This window comes from Aotus nancymaae, unplaced genomic scaffold (genome assembly GCF_030222135.1).
Source record: "Aotus nancymaae isolate 86718 unplaced genomic scaffold, 86718_ANA_hifiasm-v0.15.2.pri h1tg000036l, whole genome shotgun sequence".
Taxonomy (NCBI): Eukaryota; Metazoa; Chordata; class Mammalia; order Primates; family Aotidae; genus Aotus; species Aotus nancymaae.
The window spans coordinates 72,384,305-72,406,390 of NW_026988450.1; the positions used below are offsets into that span (position 1 = coordinate 72,384,305).

Genomic DNA, 22,086 nt, shown 5'->3' on the forward strand with positions numbered 1-22,086 from the left:
GCCAAATTTTTGCAGATCATAGCCAATCTAAAAATGGGTTCATTTAAAAATTCTGTGAACACAACTGAGTAGCTTCTTATTTAACTGTCATCCTTGATATTGGTAAGAATAAAAATAAACTCTAACTCCATGGAGTTTATGATATAGAAGGAGAGATATGAAATATAAATGTAACAGGAAGTAGAAAATGGTAAGTGCTTTAAGGAGGTACAGATGAAGTGCCATTATGTCCTGGAGTGAGTGAAGTATAATTATTAAAATGTCAAGCCCCCAAGTTAGACAGCTGGATGTAAATTGTGGCAGTATGATGCCATGGTTACTGCCTGGCCTCTGGAGAAACATTGCCTGCATTTGAATCTAAGTAAATGACTTAACCTCCTTATGCTTATTTCTAAGAATAACCTCTTGCTTCTCAGCCTCTTATTGAGGATTTGATAAATAAATATATGCAAAAATGCTCAGAACAGAGCCTGGTACATAGTGCTTAATAAATATTAGTTATACTCAATAATTTTGGACAGAGATCTTAATCTCTCACTGGACTGCAGTGTCATCATCTGTGAGTAAAGTAGAAATGCGTCTTTCCTGGTGTACTTGTGAGAATTACAGGAGATAATGTAGGCAAAATTCTTAATACCGTCTCTGACACATAGTAAGAGGTCAGTAAACATTATCTATCATAATTTTACCAGTTTGAGGAGTCAAAATGTGCTTCCAGAATAGAAAAGCATTTGAGTTAAACCTTGTAGGATGGGTGGAATTAAGACATCAGTTCTGCCCTGCTGAAAGACTTACCTTGACTGCCATTTATGGTGATGTGTGTAGGCTTTTTACTAGGTGCTTGACATGAATGATGTCATTTCTGCCCCCTCTCCTCCCTAAAAGCCCGATTATGGTGGTGATTTCACAAGTGAGGAACATCACACCCAGAGAGTAGACATGAATTGCCTAAAGTCAATCAGCCTGGGAGTGGAAGGGTTGAGATTTGAAGAAGGATTTGTTTGTCTGGCTCTGGATCCTGAAATTCCTCTCTGGGTGACATGGCCTGCATTCCCTCCAGGTCTCTTAGTAGTTCCTTGTTTGCGGTTTTTATTTTTAGCAACAGGGTCCTGCTATGTTATCCAGGCTGGCCTCAAACTCCTGGGCTCAAACGATCCTCCTGCCACAGCCTTCCGAGTAGCTAACACTACAGGCGTGTGCCACCACACCTAGCTTCTCTCTGTGTTTGTTAACCTCCTCCCAGAGAGTAAACTCAGCCTCAGAAAGTGAGATAGGAGGCTAGTTGATAGTCGGTGGATAGAGTGGTAGGAGGAGGGCATGCTCAGTGACTAAGATCCAGCTCTGAACCTCACCCTGTTCGACATTTTCTGGTCACTGGGAGCATTTCCTAGGAAGGCAGGCACCACAGTAGCTCCTGTATGAAAGAAGGGGAAATCCTTCACCTAATGATACGGAAACCCTTTGGCTCTCTGAGGTACCTGTCTAGGACTCTCGACTCAATGGAGTTCTTGATCCCTGGGTCACTGTTGCTTTATTTCCTTAGATTGTCCTTATGATCGTTTCTGCAGATATCAATAAATTCAATTGCAAAACCAGGAAGCACAGAATGTATGGCTCCAGTTGACTCAGCCTCTTAGCTCAGAAATGTAAAGCTATGTCAGTGGGTCCAGCAACATCTGCTCCCTGAAACATTAGCCTTTACCTTGTCAATAAGAGTCATTTGCAAACAATTGTGTATTCCCTTATGATGACTCCTGTCTTATGACTTGTTATAGTCCAGTCTTCCAGACGGTGGGCTCCTTGAGAAGGCAGCCTTGTTGGAAACCAGGCCTTGAGTCTTTGCTGACTCTAATTTGCTGTGTGTGACCTTGGGAAGCTGCGTAGTGTCACTGAGCTTCAGTTTATTCAGGTAAAAGGTGGAGGTTGGAGTAGACAAACTCTAAGGTCCATTTTAATATGAAGGCACCTGTAATTCTGGGAACTGTGTACCCCTCACAGCAGCAACCACAGTGCATGTATCCCACCCTGGATACACATGATTGGCCACTGGCTTGTACATGTGACTAATCTGCTGTTTCTTTTTATCCAGGCTTCCTTATTTGGGGAAGTAAAGTTTGATTCTGGTTAGCATTAATGCATTGGGTGAATACATGTTCGAGTTCAAAGAGCACTGGGTCTGTGGTGAGAATACTTGGGAAAGTTACTTGACAACCTCAAGCTTTAGTTCCCTCAATTTCTTTATCTGTTAAATGGGAATTATCTAAATTTTGACCTCTTAAGATTGCTGGGAGGAACAAATAACATGATCTAACTACCTTGTGTAAGCCATAAAGTTATGCTCAAATCTAAGGATTTTTTTTTTAAAGAAAGAAAAAAAAGAATGAAGAAGAGGAAGAAAAAGGAAGAGAGAGAGAGAGAGAATGGGAGTATTGATTTCTTGCCCAGGCTAGAATGCAGTTTAGTAATGGGTATTGAAAACCTCTTTTATACCAATAATTATACTTAATGATGTAGACAGGAAGGAATAAGGGAAGAAAATAACAAACAAGCAGCCAACCAATATCTCATTTAAACCAATGAAATGCTATGCGATTACTGAGGAGTGATTTACTTCCAATTATGTAGTCACTTTTGGAATAGGTGTGAGGTGGTAATGTATGTTTTGTGTATTTGAAGTGGAGAGTTCTATAGATGTTTATTAAGTTTACTTGTTCCGGGTCTGAGTTCAAGTCCTGGATGTCCTTGTTAATTTTCTGTCTCGTTGATCTATAGAATCGTTAGCTCTTCTTGTTACATTGATCCTTTTGCCATTATGTAATGTCCTTCTTTGCCTTTTTTGATCTTTGTTGCTTTAAAGTCTACTTTATCAGAGGCGAGAATTGCATCTCCTGCTTTTTGTTTATTTGTTTATTTTTACTCTCTGTTTGGTTGGTAAATCTTCCTCCTTCTCTTTGTTTTGAGTCTTTGTGTATCGTTGCATGTGAGATGGGTCTGGATGCAGCATACTGATGGGTTTTGGCTTTTTATCCAATTAGAATATATATAAGTTTAATACTGGCATTTGATGCTAGCTGGCTGTTTTGCCCATTAGTTGGTGTAAATTTTTCATTGTGTTAATGCTCTTTGCTTTTTGATATATTTTTGGAAAGGCTGATATTGGTTGTTTCTTTATATGTGTAGTGCTTCTTTCAGAAGCTCTTGTAAAGCAGGCCTGGTGGTGGTGAAGTCTCTAAGTACTTGTTTGTTTGCAAAAGATTTAATTTTTCCTTCGCTTATAAAGCTTACTTTGGCTGGATATGAAATTCTGGGTTGAAAGTTCTTTTCTTTAAGGATGTTAAATATTGGTCCCCACTCTTTTCTGGCTTTTAGGGTTTCTGCTGAGAGATCTGCTGTAAGTCTGATAGGTTTCCCTTTATGGGTAACCTGACCTTTCTCTCTGGCTGCCCTTAGTATTTTCTCCTTCATTTCAACCCTTATAAATCTGGCGATTATGTGCCTTGGGGTTGGTCTTCTTGAAGAATATCTTTGTGGTGTTCTCTGTATTACCTGGAGTTGAATATTACCCTGCCTTGCTAGGTTGGGAAAGTTTTCCTGAATGATATCCTGAAGAGTATTTTCCAACTTGGATTCATTCTCTTCGTCATATTCAGGTACACCTATCAAACGTAAATTAGCTCTTTTCACATAGTCCCATATTTCCTGGAGACTTTGCTCATTCCTTTTTATCCTTTTTTCTCCAATCTTGTCTTCTCGTTTCATTTCACTGAGCTGGTCCTCGACTTCTGATGTCCTTTCTTCTGCTTGATCAATTCGACTGTTTAAACTTGTGCATACTTCACGAAGTTCTCATGCTGTGTTTTTCAGCTCCATCAATTCACTTATATTCCTCTCTAAATTGTCCATTCTCATTAACATTTCGTCAAACCTTTTTTCAAGATTCTTAGTTTCTTTGCATTGGGTTGGAACAAGTTCTTTTAATTCACAGAAGTTTCTTATCACCCACCTTTTGAAACCTGCTTCTGTTATTGGAACACACTCGTTCTCCATTAAGCCTTGTTCCATTACTGATGGGGAATTGTGATCGCCTGTAGAGGGAGAAGCATTCTGATTTTGAGTATTCTCTGCCTTTTTAGGCTGGTTTCTTCCCTTCATTATATATTTATCCCTCTGTCGTCTTTGTAATTACTGACTTTCTAACTAGGTCTCTGAGCGGACATCCAACTTGTTGATTTCCAGCGCCAAAATCTGAGCAATCCACTGCGCCAGCCAAAACAGCGGTGTTAAGATTGATGGTGCTTTTCTGCCCGGGGATCTCCGGACTCTGCACCAAGAACTGCCGCACTAAGGTGCCAGCAAAACCGCCGTGCCGGCCACAAGAGTCACCCTGGCGACCTGTGGGGCTCCTCCGCTGGGAATGTCTTGGTCCATGAGCAACAAAAATTAGTCTGAAAGTGTGGTGTCCTCTCGTTCTCTGTGCTTTCACTGGGAGCTACGAGCCCGAGCTGCTAGTGATCAGCCATCTTGGATCTCTCTCTCTCAAATCTAAAGATTTTATCCTGTAATTCTGTTTCTTGTCTTTGATTTTATGTTTTCAAAAACCCCAGTCTCCAGAAGGTAATTCCAACCTGTGTTTCACCAGCAGCATTTTAGAAAGATACTCACACCAAGTTTATTTGTTAAAATAAAAGGAGTATTATTTTAAAGTAGAAGCTCAGAAGGTTGAGACTGCATCATTCTAGATGAATGACTGAATTTGGATCTGCAGCTTGCAGATCCTGATTCATACATGTCTGATTTTGGGGGAAATGCTGTGCCATTTGAGGCTGAACCAGAGACTCAAATGTTTATAAATTATGCTGGATGAGGCCAACATCACAAAATCAGCTTCCTCATGAGAAAATGAAGCCAGTTCTACCTAATAGTTTATTTTTCTTTCTGTAGATTGTACCAGAAAAATGCGAGGAATTTTTACTCTTTGGAGCATTTTTTGAAGCTACCATGATTGACCGGAAGATTGGAGATAAACCCATCAGCTTTGAAGTTTCTATTGGTAAGTACAGAGAAGCACAGTGCCAGGCACATAGCATTGACTTAGTATCTGTTTCTTGAATAAATTAGTTAGTGCCTTACATGAAGATAATAGCACTCTGGTAGAGGTTTGCATCTCAGAAAGAGATGAACAATTCCTTGTCTTCCCTATTGTCAATATATAAGGGAGAGATTTATTTTCTTTTAAATTTAATTTTGAAGTTTTGTGGGTACATAGTAGGTGTATATATTTATGAGGTACATGAGATTTTGATATAGGCATACAATATGTAACAATCACACTAGGGTATATAGGGTATTACCTCAAGCATTTATCTTTTCTTTGTGTTACCAACAATCTAATTACACTCTTAGTTATTTAAAAATGTACAATAAGTTATTGTTGATTGTACTCACTCTGTTGTACTATCAAATACTAGATCTTATTCAGTCTATCAAACTGTATTTTTGTACCTATTAACCATCTGCACTTCTCCCCTGCCTCCCACTACCCTTCCCAGCCTCTCTGGTAACCATCATTCCACTCTCTATCTCAATAGTTTAATTGTTTTAATTTTTAGCTTCTCCAAATAAGTGAGAACATGTGAAGTTTGTCTTTCTGTGCCTGGCTTGTTTCACTTAACATGATGATCTCCAGTTCCATCCATGTTGCTGCAAATAACAGGATCTCATTGTTTTTTATGGATGAATAGTACTTCATTGCGTGTGTGTATCACATTTTCTTTATCCATTCATCTGTTGATGAGTTTTTAGGTTGCTTCCAAATCTTAGCTATTGTAAACAGTGCTGTAACAGACAATGGAGTGCAGTATTCTCTTGGATATACTGACTTCCTTTCTTTTGGATATATACTCAACAGTGGGATTGCTGGCTCATATGGTAATTCTATTTTTAGTTTTCTGAGGAACCTCCAAACTGTTCTCCGTAGTGGTTGTGCTAATTTGCATTCCCATCAACAGTGTATGAGGGTTTGCTTTTCTCCACATTCTCACCAGCATTTGTTATTGCCTGTTATTTGGATACAAGCCATTTTAACTGGTGTAAAATGATATATCATTGAAGTTTGATTTACATTTCTCTGGTGGTTAATGATGCTGAGTGCCTTTTCATGTGCTTGTTTGCCATTTGCATGTCTCTTTTTTTTGAGAAATGTCTATTCAGATCTTTCACCTATTTTAAAATCAGATAATTGGATTTTTTTTTTTTCCTATAGAGTTGTTTGAGCTCCTTATATCTTCTGGTAATTAATCTGTTGTCAGATGGATAGGCTGCAGATATTTTCTCCTGTTCTGTGGGTTGTTTCCTCACTTTATGGATTGTTTCCTTTGCTGTACATCAGCTTTTTAACTGGATGTGATCCCATTTGTCCATTTTTGTTTCAGTTGCCTATGCTTGTGGTGTATTACTCAATAAATCTTTGCCCAGACCAGTGCCCTGGAGAGTTTTCCCCATGTTTTCTTGTAGTAGCTTCCTAGCTTGAGTTCTTAGACTTCAGTCTTTAATCCATTTTGATTTGTTTTTTTTTTTTAATATATATGGTGAGACATAGGGGTCTAGTTTCATTCTTCTTCATATGGATGTCCAGTTTTCCAAGTACTGTCCTTTTCCCAACATATGTTCTTGATACCTTTGTCAAAAATGAGTTCACTGTAGATGAATACATTTATTTCTGGGTTCTCTATTCTGTTCCATTGATTCATGTGTCTGTTGTTATGCCAGTACCATGCTGTTGTGGTTACTATAGCTCTGTAGCATAATTTGAAATCAGGTAATGTGATTTATCCATTTTTTTTAGCATAGAATATCTGGTTATTCTATGTCTTTTGTGGGTCCAAGTAAATTTTAGGATTTTTTTTCTATTTCTATGAAGAATGTCATTGATATTTTAATAGAGATTGCATTGAATCTGTAGATTGCTTTGGGTAGTGTGGACATTTTAACAATACTGATTCTTCCAGTCCATGAACATGGAACATGTCTCTATTTTTTTGTGTCCTCTTCAATTATTTTCACCAATGTTTTATAGTTTTCATTGTGGAGATCTTTTACTTCTTTGATTAAGTTTATTCTGAGGTATTTTATTTTATTTGCAACTATTGTAAATGGGATTACTTTCTTGATTTCCTTTTCACATTGTTCACTCTTGGTATATAGAAATGCTACTGATTTTTAAATGTTGATTTTGTATCCTGTAACTTTACTGAATTTGTTTATCTGTTCTAATAGTTTTTTGGTGAGTCTTTAGGTTTTTCCAAATATTAGATCATATCATCTGCAAACGAGGATTATTTGAGTACTTCATTTCCTATTTGGATGCCCTTTATTTTTTTCTCTTGTCTGATTGTTCTGTCTAGGACTCCTTGTACTATGTTGAGTAACAGAGATGAAAGTGGGTGTCTTTTTCTTGTTCCAGATCTTAGAGGAAAGGCTTTCCGTTTTTTTCCATTCGTTGTGAAACTAGCTGTGCGTCTGTCATATATCACTTTTATTGTATTGAGGTATGTTCCTTCTATACTCAGTGTTTTGAGAGTTTTTTAATCATGAAGGGATGTTAAATTTTATCAAATGCTTTTTCAACATAAATTGTAACATAAATGGTTTTTTGTCCATTCTGTTGATGTGATGTATCATATTGATTTGCATACATTGAACTATCCTTGCATCCTTGTGATAAATCCCATTTGGTCATGATGAATGATCTTTTTAATGTGTTGTCGAATTTGGTTTGCTAGTGTTTTGTTGAAGATTTTTGCATCAGTGTTGATCAGGGATATTGGCCTGTAATTTTCTTTTTTGATGTGTCTTTGTATGGTTTTGGTTTCAGGGTAAAGCTGGCCTTGTAGAATGAGTTTGGAAGTATTCTCTCCTCTTCCATTTATGTATTGGAATTCTTTTTAAAAATATTTTTAAATATCAGTAGCTTTTGTAATACAAATAGTTTTTCGTAACATGAATGAATTGTATTCAATAGTGAAGTCCATGGTGAAGTCTAGGATTTTACTGCACCTGTCACCCAAGTAGTATACATTGTATCCAGTATATAGTTTTTTTTATCCTTCATCCTCTCCTACCCTCTTCCTTCTGAGTCTCCAAAGCCCATTATACCACTTGGTATGACTTTTCATACCCAAAGCTTAACTCCTGCTTATAAGTGAGAACATAGAGAATTTGGTTTTCTATTCCTGAGTTGCTTCACTTAGAATAATGACCTCCAGCTCCATCCAGGCTGCTGCAAAAGACATTATTTTATTCTTTTTATGGCCAAGTGGTATTCCATGATGTATATATACACATTTTCTTTATCTACTCATTAGTCACTGGGCATTAAGGTTAGTTTCATATCTTTGCAATTGTGAATTGTGCTGCAACAAACATAAACATGCAGGTGTCTTTTTGATATAATGACTTTTTTTCTTTGGGTAGATAACCAGTAGTAGGATTGCTAGATTGAATGGTAGATCTACTTTTAGTTCTTTAAGAAATTACCATGTGGTTTTCCATAGAGATTGTACTAACTTACATTCCCACCAGCAGTCTAAGCATTCACTTTTCATCACATTCATACCACCATCTGTTGTTTTTTTTTTACTTTTTAATAATTGCCATTCTGGCTGGGGTAGGATGGTATCTCATTGTGGTTTAGTTTGTATTTCCCTAATCATTAGTGATACTGAGCAATTTTTTTCACGTTTGGTCATTTGTATATCTTCTTTTGAGAAATGTCTATTTATGTCATTTGCCCACTTTTTGATAAGATTTGTTTTCTTCTTGCTGATTTGAATTCCTGGTGTTCTGAATATTAGTCCTTTGTTAGATGCATAGTTTGCAAAGGTTTTCTCCCATTCTGTGGGTTGTCTGTTTACTCTGATTATTTCTTTTGCTCTGCAGAAGCTTTTTAGTTTTTTTTAATTTTATTTTGCATGCAAATTCTTTATTACATCTGTGTTTTAAAATATTTTCTCCCAAATGTGTTGCATCTTTTTTTTTTATTGCATTTTAGGTTTTGGGGTACATGTGAAGAACATGCAAGATTGTTGCATAGGTGCATATGTGGCAGTGTGATTTGCTGCCTTCCTCCCCTTCACCTATATCTGGCATTTCTCCCCATGCTATCTCTCCCCAACTCCCCACCCTCAGCTGTCCCTCCCCTATTTCCCCTCGACAGACCCCAGTGTGTAGAAGAAGCTTTTTAGTTTAATTAGGTCCCACTTATTTATGTTTGTTTTTGTTGAATTTGCTTTTGGGGTCTTAGTAATAAATTCTTTACTTAGGACTATGTCCTGAATAGTTTTTCTTAGGTTTTCTTCTAGGATTTTTGTGGTTTCTGGTCTTAGATTTAGGTCTTGATCCATCTTGAGTTGATTTTTCTACAAGATATGGATTCAGTTTTATTCTTCTATATGTGGCTGTCCAGTTTTCCTAGCACTGTTTATTAAATAGGGTGTTCTTTCTCCAAATTATGTTTTTGTATGCTTTGTCAAAATTCAGTTGGCTGTAAGTATTGGCTTTATTTCTGGTTCTCTATTCTGTTCCATTGGTCTGTGTATCTGCTTTTATAACAGTACCATGCTGTTTTAGTAATTATATCCTTGCATTATGACTTGAGGTCAGGTAATGTGATGCTTCCAGATTTCTTCTTTTTGCTTAGGATTGGTTTGGCTATTTGGGCTATTTTTTGGTTTCACATGAATTTTAGGATCGTTTTTCTGATTCTGTGAAAAGTGGTATTGGTATTTTGATAGGGACTGAGTTGAATCTGTAGCTTGCTTTGGGAAGTATGGTCATTTTCACAACACTGATTTTTCTAATGCATGAGCATGAGATATGTTTCCATTTGTTTGTGTCGTCTATGATTTCTTTCAGTAGTGTTTTGTAATTCTCCTTGCAGAGATATTTCACCTCCTTGGGTAAGTATATTCCTAGTTTTTTGTTTTTTTTTTTTTTTTTTTCATTTTTGCAGCTATTAAGAGGGATATAGTTCTTTATTTGATTCTCGTCTTGGAAGTTGTTGGTCTGTAGCAGTGCTACTGATGTGTGTACATTGATTTTGTAGCCTAAGACTTTGATGAATTTGTTTATCCAATCTAGAAGTCTTCAGGGTTTTCTTGGTATATCATCGTCACATCAGCAAACTGCAATAGTTTGACTTCCTCTTTTCCAATTGGATGCCCTTTATTTCTTTCTCTTGCCTGATTGCTCTGGTTAGGACTGTCAGTGTTAAGTTGCATAAAAGTGGTGAAAGTGGGCATCCTTGTCTTATTCCATTTCTCAGGGGAAGCTTTCAGCTTTTCCCAATTCAGTATGATGTTGGCTGAAGGTTTTTATATAGGGCTTTTATTATTTTTGAGGTAGTCCCTTCCATGCCTACTTTGTTGAGAGTTTTTAAAACCATAAAATGACGCTGTATTAAATGCTTTTGCTGCATCTCTTGAGATGATTATATGGTTTTTAATTCTCCTTATGCAATGTATCACTTATATTGACTTTCCTATATTAAACCGTCCCTGAATCCCTAGAATGTAATCCACTTGATCACGGGGTATTTTCTTTGTGATGTGCTGTTGGATTTGGTTTGCTAGTATTTTGTTGAAGATTTTTACATCTGTGTTTATCAGGGATTTTGGTCTGTAGTTTTCTCTTTTTCCTTTCCTAGTTTGGAATCAGGGTGATACTGGCTTCATAAAATGAGTTAGAAAGAATTCCCTTTTTCTCAGTCTTTTGGAATAGTTTCAGTAGAATTGGTACCAACTCTTTTTTGAATGTCTGGTAGAATTCAGCTGTGAATCCATCTGGTCCTAGAATTTTTTGTTGTTAGCAACAATTTTTTTAATGGCTGACTCAATCTCACTGCTTGTTATTGGTCTCTTCAGGATTTCTATTTCTTTCTTACTCAATCTATAAATGTTGTATGTTTCCAGAAATTTATCCATGTCCTCTAGTTTGCATACATAGAAGTGTTCACAGTAGTCTTGAATGATCTTTTGTATTTTTGTGGTGCCAGTGGTAATGTCTCCATTTTCATTTCTAATTGAGGTTGTTTGCATCTTCCACCTTCTTCTTTTCTTAATTAATATAGATAATGGTCTATTGATTTTGCTTATCTTTTGAAAGAACCAATTTTTTGTTTCATTGATTTTGTATTATTTGTTTCAATTTAATTTAGTTCTGTTCTGATCTTTGTTATTTCTTCTGCTCGCTCTTTGAGTTTTTTTTTTTTTTCTTTTTAGTGCCTTGAGATGTGAAATTAGGTTGTCAATTTCTGATCTTTCAGACTTTTTGATGTAGGCCTTTAGTGCTAAAAAATTTCTTCTGAGCACTGCTTCTGTTGTATCACAGCTGTGTCACTATTACCATTTATTTCAAAGAATTTTTAAATTTCCATCGTGATTTCATTGTTAAACAAAAAAATCATTCAGGAGCAGACTAATTTCCATGTATTTGTAGTTTTCAGGATTCCTTTTGGAATTTATTTCTGATTTTATTCTGCTGTGGTTTCAGAAGATACTAGATATGATTTCAATTTTTAAAAAATTTATTGAGGCTTGTTTTGTGTCCTATCATGTGGTCTATCTTGGAGAATGTTCCATGTGCTGATGAAAAGAATATATATTCTGCTTGATGATTACATCCCTTGATGATGTCCTTTTTGCAATGAATCTCCTAGGAGTTCTTTGAGCTTCTCGTATTTGGGCATCTAAATCTCTAACAAGGCCAGTTAAGTTTTCCTCAATTATTTTCTCAAATAAGTTTTTCAAACTCTTTGCTTTCTCTTCTCCCTCAGGAACACCATTATTCTTAGGTTTGGCCATAATCCTATATTTCTTGGAGACTTTGTTCATTTTTTTCAATTTTTTTCAGTCTGGGTTAATTTAAAAGCCTTGTCTCCTTTCTTTAAGCTCTGAAATTCTTCTACTTGGCCTAGCTACTGTTGAAACTTTCCACTGTATTTTCTAATTTCCTTAATGTGTCTTTCATTTCCAGAAGTAGATTGGTTTTTCTTTAAAATATCTATCTCCTTAGAACAATTTTCATTCATATTCTGAATTGTTTGTAAAATTTCTTTGTTGTTTTTCACCTTTCTCTTATATCTCCTTGAGTAGCTTGAGCAATCTTTTGAATTTTTTTTTTTTTTTTGAGACAGAGTCTCACTATGTTGCCTAGGCTGGCATGATCTTGACTCACTGCAACCTCTGCCTTCCGGGTTCAAGCAATTCTCCTGCCTCAGCCTCCAGAGTAGCTGGGACTACTGGTGCATGCCACCATGCCTGGCTAATTTTTGTATTTTTAATAGAGATGGGGTTTTACCATATTGGCCAGCTGATCTCAAACTCCTGACCTTGTGATCTGCCTGCCTGAATTCTTTAGTATTTCAAAGTTTCATCTTGGTTTGGATTCATTGCTGGAGAGCTAGTACAATCTTTTGGGGGTGTTATAGAACCTTGTTTTGTCATATTGCCGGAATTATTTTTCTGGTTCGTTCTCATTTGGGTAGACTATTTCCTCTAATTATTCTTAGATTTAATTTTGATTTGACTGTGTTTCTTTAAATTTCTTTTTTTTTAACCCCCTAAGAATAAGACTTTAATATTTATTGTTTCTTGTAGCCTAATTCAGCTCTGGTGGCTTTAATGGTGAAGACTCTGTATGAGTTCCTTGGCTGTAGATAGTCTTTGTATTATGCTTTCTCAGATGCTGGTTGTAGTAGCCATGTGCTCGGTGTGTAAACAAGTTCACTGTCTTCTATGGGGCTGAAATGGCAGAGGTCTCTTGAAACCGATCTCATTCCCCTGTGGTGTGCATTTTTAAATTAACTTTTTTCCCCAGTATTTTATTTACTGGGTTGAAGAGTTCAGGCTCAGGCCAGTAGGAGAAGTGTCCATGAGTTTTAACTGGTTGTGGCTAAAGCAGGTGGGTAAATGCAATATCCAATGGTCGGCAGAGGTCCCAACCTTGACAGAGGTGGCTAGGGGAACTCTAGTCACCTCTGTCAAGGTGTAATGTCAGGGTGATGAACTGAAGACTTATTGGGGGAAGGGTAGAAGCCACCTCAGCTTCTATGCCAAGCAAGCAGGAATACAATTCACCTCCCAGTCACACTCCTAAACCAGTGTTCCAGCTATTCAGATCAGATAGGCACCTTTTCTCATCTGCAAAAATGTTGACGCTCCAAGTAGTTAGAGATTATGAATCTACCTCTCATGCAAGCCTGAACCTGGAGGGCAGTTCTCCTGTAAGGATGCAGACAACAAGAAAGGCTGTCAATAGGTACACCCATGCAGAGCTCCTGTGAGAGAAGCTGCAGCTGTGTCTGCAGTGGTGGGCAAGGGGGAAAAGAAATCCCCTTCTCCAAGACCCTGAATGAGCACCAGGGCTGCCTGACTGTTTTGGGGTAGAGTTACAGACTTTCCCTGCTCAGCCCAGCACTGCAGCTGTGCCTCTGTTAAAAAGAAATGTCCCACCAGCAGAAAGTTCTGGGACTCAAGGCCTGCTATGTGGATTCTTTTGTGCCATAGGGTGCTCCCTTAATACGATGCTCTGTCCCTTTCCCTAGGAGTAGGACTCCCTGAGAGCCAGACTACTGTGAATCCTGCTGTCCCTCTGGGTCTAGCTGTAGTTGTTCATAGCAGTCTCTAATGATCCTTTGAATTTCTGTGGTATATGTTGCAATGTCTCCTTTTTTATCTCTGATTTTATTTATTTGTGTCTTCTCTTTTTTTCCTAGTTTGGCTACAGGAATCTTGCTTATCTTTTCAAAACACCAATCTTCTCTGCTCTATATTATTTCTTTCCTTCTACTAATTTTGAGTTTGTTTGCTCTTGCTTTTCCAATTTTTTTTTAAATTATTATTTTTTTTGAGACAGAGTCTTAACTCTGTCACGAGGCTGGAGTACAGTGGTGCAATCTCGGCTCACTGCAACCTCCGCCTCCCAGGTTCAAGTGATTCTCCTGTCAGCCTCCCAAGTTAATTTTTGTATTAACACCATGACCAGCTAATTTTTGTATTGTAGTAGAGATGTCCTTTCACCATGTTGGCCAGAATGGTCTAGATCTCTTGACCTTGTGATCCGCCTGCCTCAACCACCCAAGGTGCTGGAATTACAGGTGTGAGCCACTGAGCCAGCCTGCTTTTCCAGTTAAGATGCATCCTTAGTTTGTTTATTTTATCTTTTCTAGTTTTTTTGATGTAGGTGCTTATTGCTGTAAACATTCCTCTTAGTACTGCTTTTGCTATATCCCATAGGTTTTGGTATGCTGTTTCCATTATTTGTTTCAAGGAATTTTTAAATTTTCTTCTTAAATTCTTTATTGATCCACTGGTCATTCAGGAATATATTGTTTATATATGCTCATATTATTTCCAAAATTTCTCTTGTTATTGATTTCTAGTCTTATTCCATTGTAATCAGAGAATATGCTTAATACATTTTTAATTGTTTTGAATTTTTAAAGACTTGATTGTGGGCTAACATATGGTCTGTTCTTGAGAATGATCCATGTGTACTCTGTAGCCATTAGAGGAAATGTTCTATAAATATCTATTAGGTCCATTTGTTCCATGGTACAGATTAAGTCCAATGTTTTTCTGTTGATTTTTTTTTTGTCTGGGTGATTTTTCCAGTGCTGAAAGTAGGGTATTGAAGTCTCCAGCTATTATTGTGTTAGAATCTATCTTTCTCTTTAGCTCTAGTGACAATTCCTTTATAGATCTGGGTGTTTCAGCATTGGGCATCTCTATATTTTCAATTGTTAGAGCCTCCTGCTGAATTGATTCCTTTATCATTGTTTAGTGACCTTCTTTGTCTCTCTTCATAATTTTTACCTTGAAATCTATTTTATGTGATGTAAGTGTAGCTACTCCAGTTTTTTGGTTGTTTCCATTTGCATGGAATATCCTTTTTCGTTTTGTTCAGTCTCTACTTGTATTTATATGTGAAGCGTGTTTCTTATAGGCAGCAGATCATTGGACCCTGTGTTTTTATTGTTTTTATTTATTCAGCCACTCTATATCTTTAGATTGGAGAGTTTATCCACTAACATTCAATTTTATTATTGATACATAAAGACTTCTGCTATTTTGTTATTTGTTTTCTGGTTGTTTCATGTTTTATTCTTATCTTCCTTTTTTTCCTTACTGTCTTTGTTTTAGTGAAGGTGATTTTCTCTGGTATGTTTTAATTTCTTGCTTTTAATATTTTGTGTATCTGTTGTACATGTTTTGATCTGAGGTTACCATGAGGCTTGAAATTGCTATCTTATAACCCCTATTTTAAATTGATGATAACACTGTATAAAGAAGCAAAAAAGCAAAGAGAAAATGAACAAAACCTCTACACTTCAATTTCATTGCCTCACTTTTAAACATGTGTTGTTTCTGGTTATATCTTATTATACCGTTCATGTCTTAAAGCTGTCGTAGTTATTTATTTTTGATAGGTTCATCTTTTAGTTTTCTACTAAAGATACAGTAATTTAGACACCACGATTACAGTGTTATGACATTCCATGTTTCTCTGTGTACTTACTATTACCAGTGAGTTTTGTACCTTCAGATGATTTCTTATTGCTCATTAACATATTTTTCTTTCAGATTGAAAAACTCCCTTTAGCATGTCTTTCAGGACAGGCCTAGTGTTGATGAAATCTCTCAGCTTTTGTTTGTCTGTGAAAGTCTTCATTTCTCCTTCATGTTTAAAAGATATTTTTGCTAAATATACTATTCTAGAATAAAAGGGTTTTTTGTTGTTATTGTTTAGCACTTTAAATATGACTTGTCCCTCTCTCTTGGCCTGTAAGCTTTCCACTAAGTCTCCTGACAGATGTATTGGAGCTTCTTTGTATGTTATTTGTTTCCTTTCCCTTGCTGCTTTTAGGTTCTTTATCCTTGAGCTTTGGGAACTTGATTATTAAATGTCTTGAGGTAGTCTTCTTTAGATTAAATCTGCTTGGTGTTCTATAACCTTGTACTTGAATATTGAAATCTTTCTATAGGTTTGGGAAGCTCTCTGTTCTTATTATCCCTTTGAAGAAACTTTCTACCCTGATCTCTCTCTACCTCCTCTTTGAGGCCAAAAATTCTTAGATTTGCCCTTTAGAGGTTATTTTCTAGATCTTACAGACATGTTTTCTTCCTTTCTATTCTTTTTTTCTTTTGTTTCCTCTGTATTTTCGAATAGCCTGTCTTTAAGCTCACTAATTATTTCTTCTGCTTGATTAATTCTGCTGTTAAGAGATTCTGATATATTCTTCAGTATGCTGATTGTATTTTTTAGCTCCAGAATTTCTGCTTGATTCTTTCTAATTATTCCATCTCTTTGTTAAATTTGTCTGGTAGTATTACGAATTGCTTTTCTGTGTTATCCTGAATATTATTGAGTTTCCTCTATACAGCTATTTTGATTTTTCTGAAAGCTCACATATCTCTGTCTCTCTGGAATCGGTCTCTAGTGCCTTATTTAGTTTGTTTGGTAAAGTCATGTTTTCCTCGATAGTCTTGAGGCTTGTGGATGTTACTTGGTGTCTGGGCATTGAGGAGTTAGGTATTTATTGTAGTCTTTGTAGTCTGTGCTTATTTTTCACCCATCTTTCCTGGGAAGGCTTTCTAGGTATTTGGAGGGACTTGGGAGTTGTGATCTAATTCTTTGGTTACTGCAGTTGTATCTACATTAGGAGGAACTCTAAGTCAGTAACACTGTGGCTCTTGCAGAGTTGGACAGGTACTGCTTTGGTGGTCTTAGGTAAGATCAAAAAGAATTCTCTTGATTACTAGGTAGAGACACTTCTTCTGTTAGTTTCTCTCAAACAGAGCCTCTCTCTCTCTCTCTCTCTCTCTCTCTCTCTCTCTCTCTGTCTCTCTGTCTCTCTTTCTCTGTATTGAGTTGTCTGGAGCTGGGGGAGGGGTGACACAAGCACTTCTGTTGCTACCACCACTCGGACTGAGCTGGGTCAGACCCAAAGCCAGCACATCCCTGGGTCTCACCTAAGGCCCATGGTGACCACTGTCTGCCTACTGCCTATGTTCACTCAAGGACCAAATGTTGTACATCAGCAGGTGGTTAATCCAGCCAGGTGCTTGTCCTTTCCTTCAGGGCAATGAGTTCACCCTTGGCCCCAGGTGGGTCTGGAGATGTCATCTGGGAGCCAGGACCTGGAGTCTAAAACCTTAGGAATCTACCTGGTTTTCTATTCTACTGTGGCCGAGCTGGCACCCAAGCTGCAAGACAACATCCTTTCCACTCTTCTCTCTCCTTTCCTCAAGCAGCGGAGTCTCCACCATGACCACCTCCACCCTAGGTCCACAGCGAGTACTGCCTGGCTACTACCGATGTTCACTCAAGGCCCAAGGGCTCTTTAGTCTGCTTATGATAAAAGCTTCCAGGCTTCACAAAAGTGGGCTCTGCTCTGGACCAAGGCAAGTCTAGAAATGCTATCTAGGAGAGTGAAGGCCTGAAATCAGGGACCCCAAGAGCCTACTTGGTGCTCTACCTCACTGTGGCTTAGCTGATACCTAAGCTGTGAGACAAAGTCCCCTTTATTCCTCCCTCTCATTTCCTCTCCCCATAGCTAACACAGCTGGGAATGTGTTGGGTCACACCTGAAGCTAGCTTGGTGCTGAGTCTCACCCAAGGACCGTGGTGAGTACTGCCTGTCTACCGCTGCTGATTATTCAAGGCCCAAGAGCTCTTTAGTCAGCAGATGATTAATTCTTCTAGGATTGGGTCCTTCCTTTCAAGGTAGAGGGTTGCCTTCTGTTCCAAGATGTGTTTAGAAATGTCATCTGGGAGCTAGGGCCTGAAATATGGGTCTTACAACTCTGCCTGGTGCTACATTCTACTGTGACTGAGCTGGTATCCAAGTTGCAAGGCTAGGTCATCTTTACTCTCCTCTCTCCCCTCCTCAAGCAGAGGAAAGGAGTGCCTCCCAGAGCTGCAAGCTATGCTACTTAGTGTTGGAGGAGGAGTGAAAATTCCTTGGCTGCCCCAGCTTATGTCTCACTAGGGCATGTGCACCCCAAGTCCACTGGCTCTGAGCCCAGCATAGCACTGGGACTTTTCCAGGAATTGTAGTCATTGTGGCTTAGACTGCCTTTCAAGTTTATTTAGGATCCCAGAGCACCTCAGCCTGCAGTGGCAAAGCTTGCTGGAACTTAGAATGGACAATTTGCCTCTGGCTAAGGTTGGTCTAGATGCTTCCTCTGTGGGCGATGGCTGAGTTCTGCCTGGTGTTGGTTTCCACTGTGACAAGGCACACTGAGTTCCAATGCAAAATCCCACAATCACTGCATTTTTTTCATCCCTAAGTGCTCAGATTTTCTCTCCACACCATTTGGCCACTGCTGCAGGATGGGAGGAGAGAATCACTTACAGGCAATTCAAGACCGTTTTTCCTACCTTCTTCAGTGCTTCTTTCCTTAATATGATGTTAAAACAAGGTACTATGATCTCTTGATTTTTGGTTCTTATGAAGGTGCTTATTTTGTATGAATAATTGTTTAATTTGGTCTTTCTGTGGGATATTATCACTTCAGGGTTCTTGCTCCACCTTCTCTCTAGATTTCTTTTTTTCTTTAGATTTATTTTCATATTTCACAAAAGTGATTAAGACTATAGGTTTGGATTCAGACAGACTTGGATTCCTAATCCTGGTTCCATTACCCAGAGTTCACTTAATGTCTCTGAGTCTCAGTTTCTTTATCTGTGAAATGGGAATAATAATTCCTCATACAGTTGTTACAAAAGTTTAAGGAGTTAAGGCATACAAAGTGCCATGCGTACAGTAGATGTTATTATGTAACTCCCCAAATCTTCCTGGGCTATTGTGCAACTGGGAAAGCCATTCCCAGAAAGAGCATTCCATCATAGAAGGTCGTGATTTATATTCAGGAAGCTCTCTTTCAACAGTGCAGAAAAAAATAGAGATAAAATACAGCCCCTTTAAGCTATGCAGCTAGAAGCCTAACAAACAATCTCCTGTCTGCATGACCAGAAAGTAGAGATACATTTTGGGAACATGCATTTCTAGAGAGAGGGCAGAGGGACCCAGGAGGGTTGGCTCTGAGAAGAGAGGTTTGGGTGGGGACTGAGAGAGGCCTGGCAGTGAGCTTCAAGCGTCAGAGGACTAGAGAAGAAAAAGGAGGCTTATAATGTGGGACTCTAGAATGGATCTAAGAATACATGGACATATGTGAAAAATAGGATGATTTGGGGTCTCTCCAAGAAAGAACTTGCCAATAGGCAGGAAAGTGACTGGGTTCCACAGGGAGGTAGTGAGCTGCCTAGGGGAGTGTCCCCACTTCTGACCTTCTCTCCAATAGCCTATTCTCTGGCCCTGCCCTCCATTCTTCTCATTGTCTCTTACTACATTTTCCCTTTGACTCATGGAGATACTCAGTCCTTTCTTCTGCTTCACTTTCATCTCTGTCCATCTCAGACTGCATGGTTCATCCCTTTAGCCACACTCTTCCCAGTTAACTCAATTACCTTCCCTGTTGTGCTATTTAAAAAACCTAGCTAATTATCCTCCTCCTCTGCTCTTGTGCTCTGCCTTTGTGATTGATTTGCCACATATTCAATGGTTTTCAGCCATAATGGATATCCAGAGAGGTCAAATAACCACCCCAGTTTATATAGTTGGTGAATTTTAGAAAGAGGACTGAAACAAGGCCTGCTAACTCTAAAGTTTCCTCCTCTTTCTAGAATATTTTTATGCCTCTCAGGTATTTTAGTATTAATCCTAAGATAGGAATAATGGAGAAGGAAAGAAAAGAATGAATTGGATTGAACTGGAAGAAAGACTCTTATGGACATAGTAACACACTGAGGTCATTGATTCACTAAATATGAATCAAGACCCACCCTGTGTTTGCTGCATGACTAGTGGAGACACAAAAATTAGCAAGATACTCTTTCCATTCTCAAGACATTTACAGACATCTAAGTAACTTATCTGAAAATAAGATGGCAGAGGAATGATGGGAATATGATGTGACATTAGGGACCTGTTTAGATTAGTTTCCCAGAAACAAAACTTGGGAAGATTCTTATACGTGTGAGGTTTGGGTGGCATGCTCTCGGGAGATCTTTACCAACATCTCTATAAAAAGTTTTGCAAGGTTATACACGATAATGTTTCAAATGGTTATAACAGTTTTGTGATTTCTAGTGACTCTTTTTTTAGTTGTGTTTTCTACTTTGTCATTTGTGTAGTTATTACAAAAGAGAAAATAAGATAAAATAAGTTGATGATGTAGCATAGGGCAGGTCTCTGAGGGCAGGGAGACCGGCCACAGCCTGATTCTGTGAGAAGCTCTCAAGCAAGTGACATCACAGACTTGGCCCCACTTTGAGGCAAGTGGGATGGGCTTTTACATCCCCATACCAAGCTGTGAGTGGCTTCAAGCACAAGAAGGAGGCCTTATAATCTTCTGGGGAGAGGCAGACTCCATCAGTAGAAGGTAATTCTCCATGGAAGGTGGCTATTGTAAGCTGTTAGCAGCCATCTCAGTCTGGGGTTTGGGGTTTCCTTCCTGGTAAAGAGGATCTGGGTGGGATACCACCAATGGCTACTGCAGGAAGACAGAGTAGTGACACCTGGCCATCCTGTAGAGGAGAGGCAGGGGTCTGGGAGGGAGAAGTTAGGAAGGCTTTCCAAGTTATGGGGTCCTTGTGATTATGGGCTTTTGATCCTGAACCTTTATTGATTTGAACAAAGTCAACCAACTATATAATATGGCTAGCTTTGGGGCTCCTTCCAAAAGAGAGGAATGTTCATCTAAATCTTTTAAGCATTTGAAATCAGATTATAAAATGGAAAGATCAATGATGCCAATATGCCTGCAGGCAATGTCCATTCCTATACAAAGATGTTTGTAGCACAAAAGCTGAACTATTGGTAGGGGAAAAAATGATGTTTTCCTTCCCTCTCTCCCTATCCCATTTCTCTCTCTCTCTCTCTTTCTTAAACATGATATTGTCTTTGGGGATTTAGATAAGAAAGTCTTCTCTTAGAGAAGAAGCAGGTTTGGAAAGCTGTTCATAACAAAAAAGGCAGGTTACAAAATAATATATTTATGATTTTTTACCAACATCTCTATAAAAGGTTTTGCAAGGTTATACACTAAAATGTTTAAAATGGTTATAACAGTTTTGTGCTTTCTAGTGACTCTTTTTTTTAGTTGATTGTGGTTTTTTTTTTTTTTTAAACTAGATGGAAAGTATTACAACTCCTTTATCAGGAGGAGAGGGTTGATTGTGTTTTCTACTTTGTCATTTGTGTAGTTATTACAAAAGAGAAAATAAGATGGATAGAGATGACAGTGGATCGTCATTGTCAGTCTTCTTTCTTTGGTCTGACCATGCTCTTTCCACCTTCATAATGACAGCTTACCTTATTGCCGTGGGAGAACCTGAGCTTGGATCCTTTATGCCAAGCAGACTGATTCTGTTTACTGACACCCACCCCCTTTCTTCTTGCTACTACCTCTGCAGGTAATTTTGGAAACCTGATTGATGGAGGGTCCCATCGTGGGAGTAAGAAGTCAGCTGAATCAGCTGAAGAAGACCTCCTTCCGCTGCTTCAGGAAGGACAAGGGGATGCGGCCCATGATGCTCCCATTCCTATGGCCTCCACCACTCACCCAGAGAAGCCACTGGTGACGGAAGGGAACAGGTGGGAGACACAGCTGGGGAGAACAGCCAAGGATTTTGGTGGTGGGATTTTGTCCAATTTCTAGAACTGTTTCCTTCAGTTCTTCAGTAAAATCAGAAACATAATTTTTAAAATCTCAGCTATGGGAACAAGGTGCAAACAGGGGCAAGATGGTAAGTACCACTCAACTGAATTTACTCCAGATAACACACCTAGGTAATTCATTTAAAGGCAGAGCAATGATGATGATGATAATTATATCTGAAGCACCCTTTATTCTTTAAGTGAAGCATAATAAGATAGGAAGGTCAGAATTTACAATTTCAATCCAAACCTTATTATTATATTCATCAGAATTCTGCTATTGTATAAATTCAGTTTGATGGGATTAT

General features: G+C 38.3%; 1 protein-coding gene across 4 annotated transcripts in view; it reads left to right on the forward strand.

The window, feature by feature from the left end:
• Positions 1-22,086, forward strand: part of FER1L6 (fer-1 like family member 6) — a 270,864-nt gene that overhangs the window by 133,531 nt on the left and 115,247 nt on the right. For all 4 annotated transcript variants that reach the window (XR_010345619.1, XM_064384567.1, XM_064384568.1 and 1 more), the window contains 2 exons: positions 4,942-5,050; positions 21,535-21,715. Coding sequence is in view for 3 of the 4 variants with exons in the window: in XM_064384567.1 (XP_064240637.1) it covers positions 4,942-5,050; positions 21,535-21,715 (290 nt within the window). In the remaining variant the exon portion in view is untranslated. The remainder of the gene's footprint in view (positions 1-4,941; positions 5,051-21,534; positions 21,716-22,086) is intronic.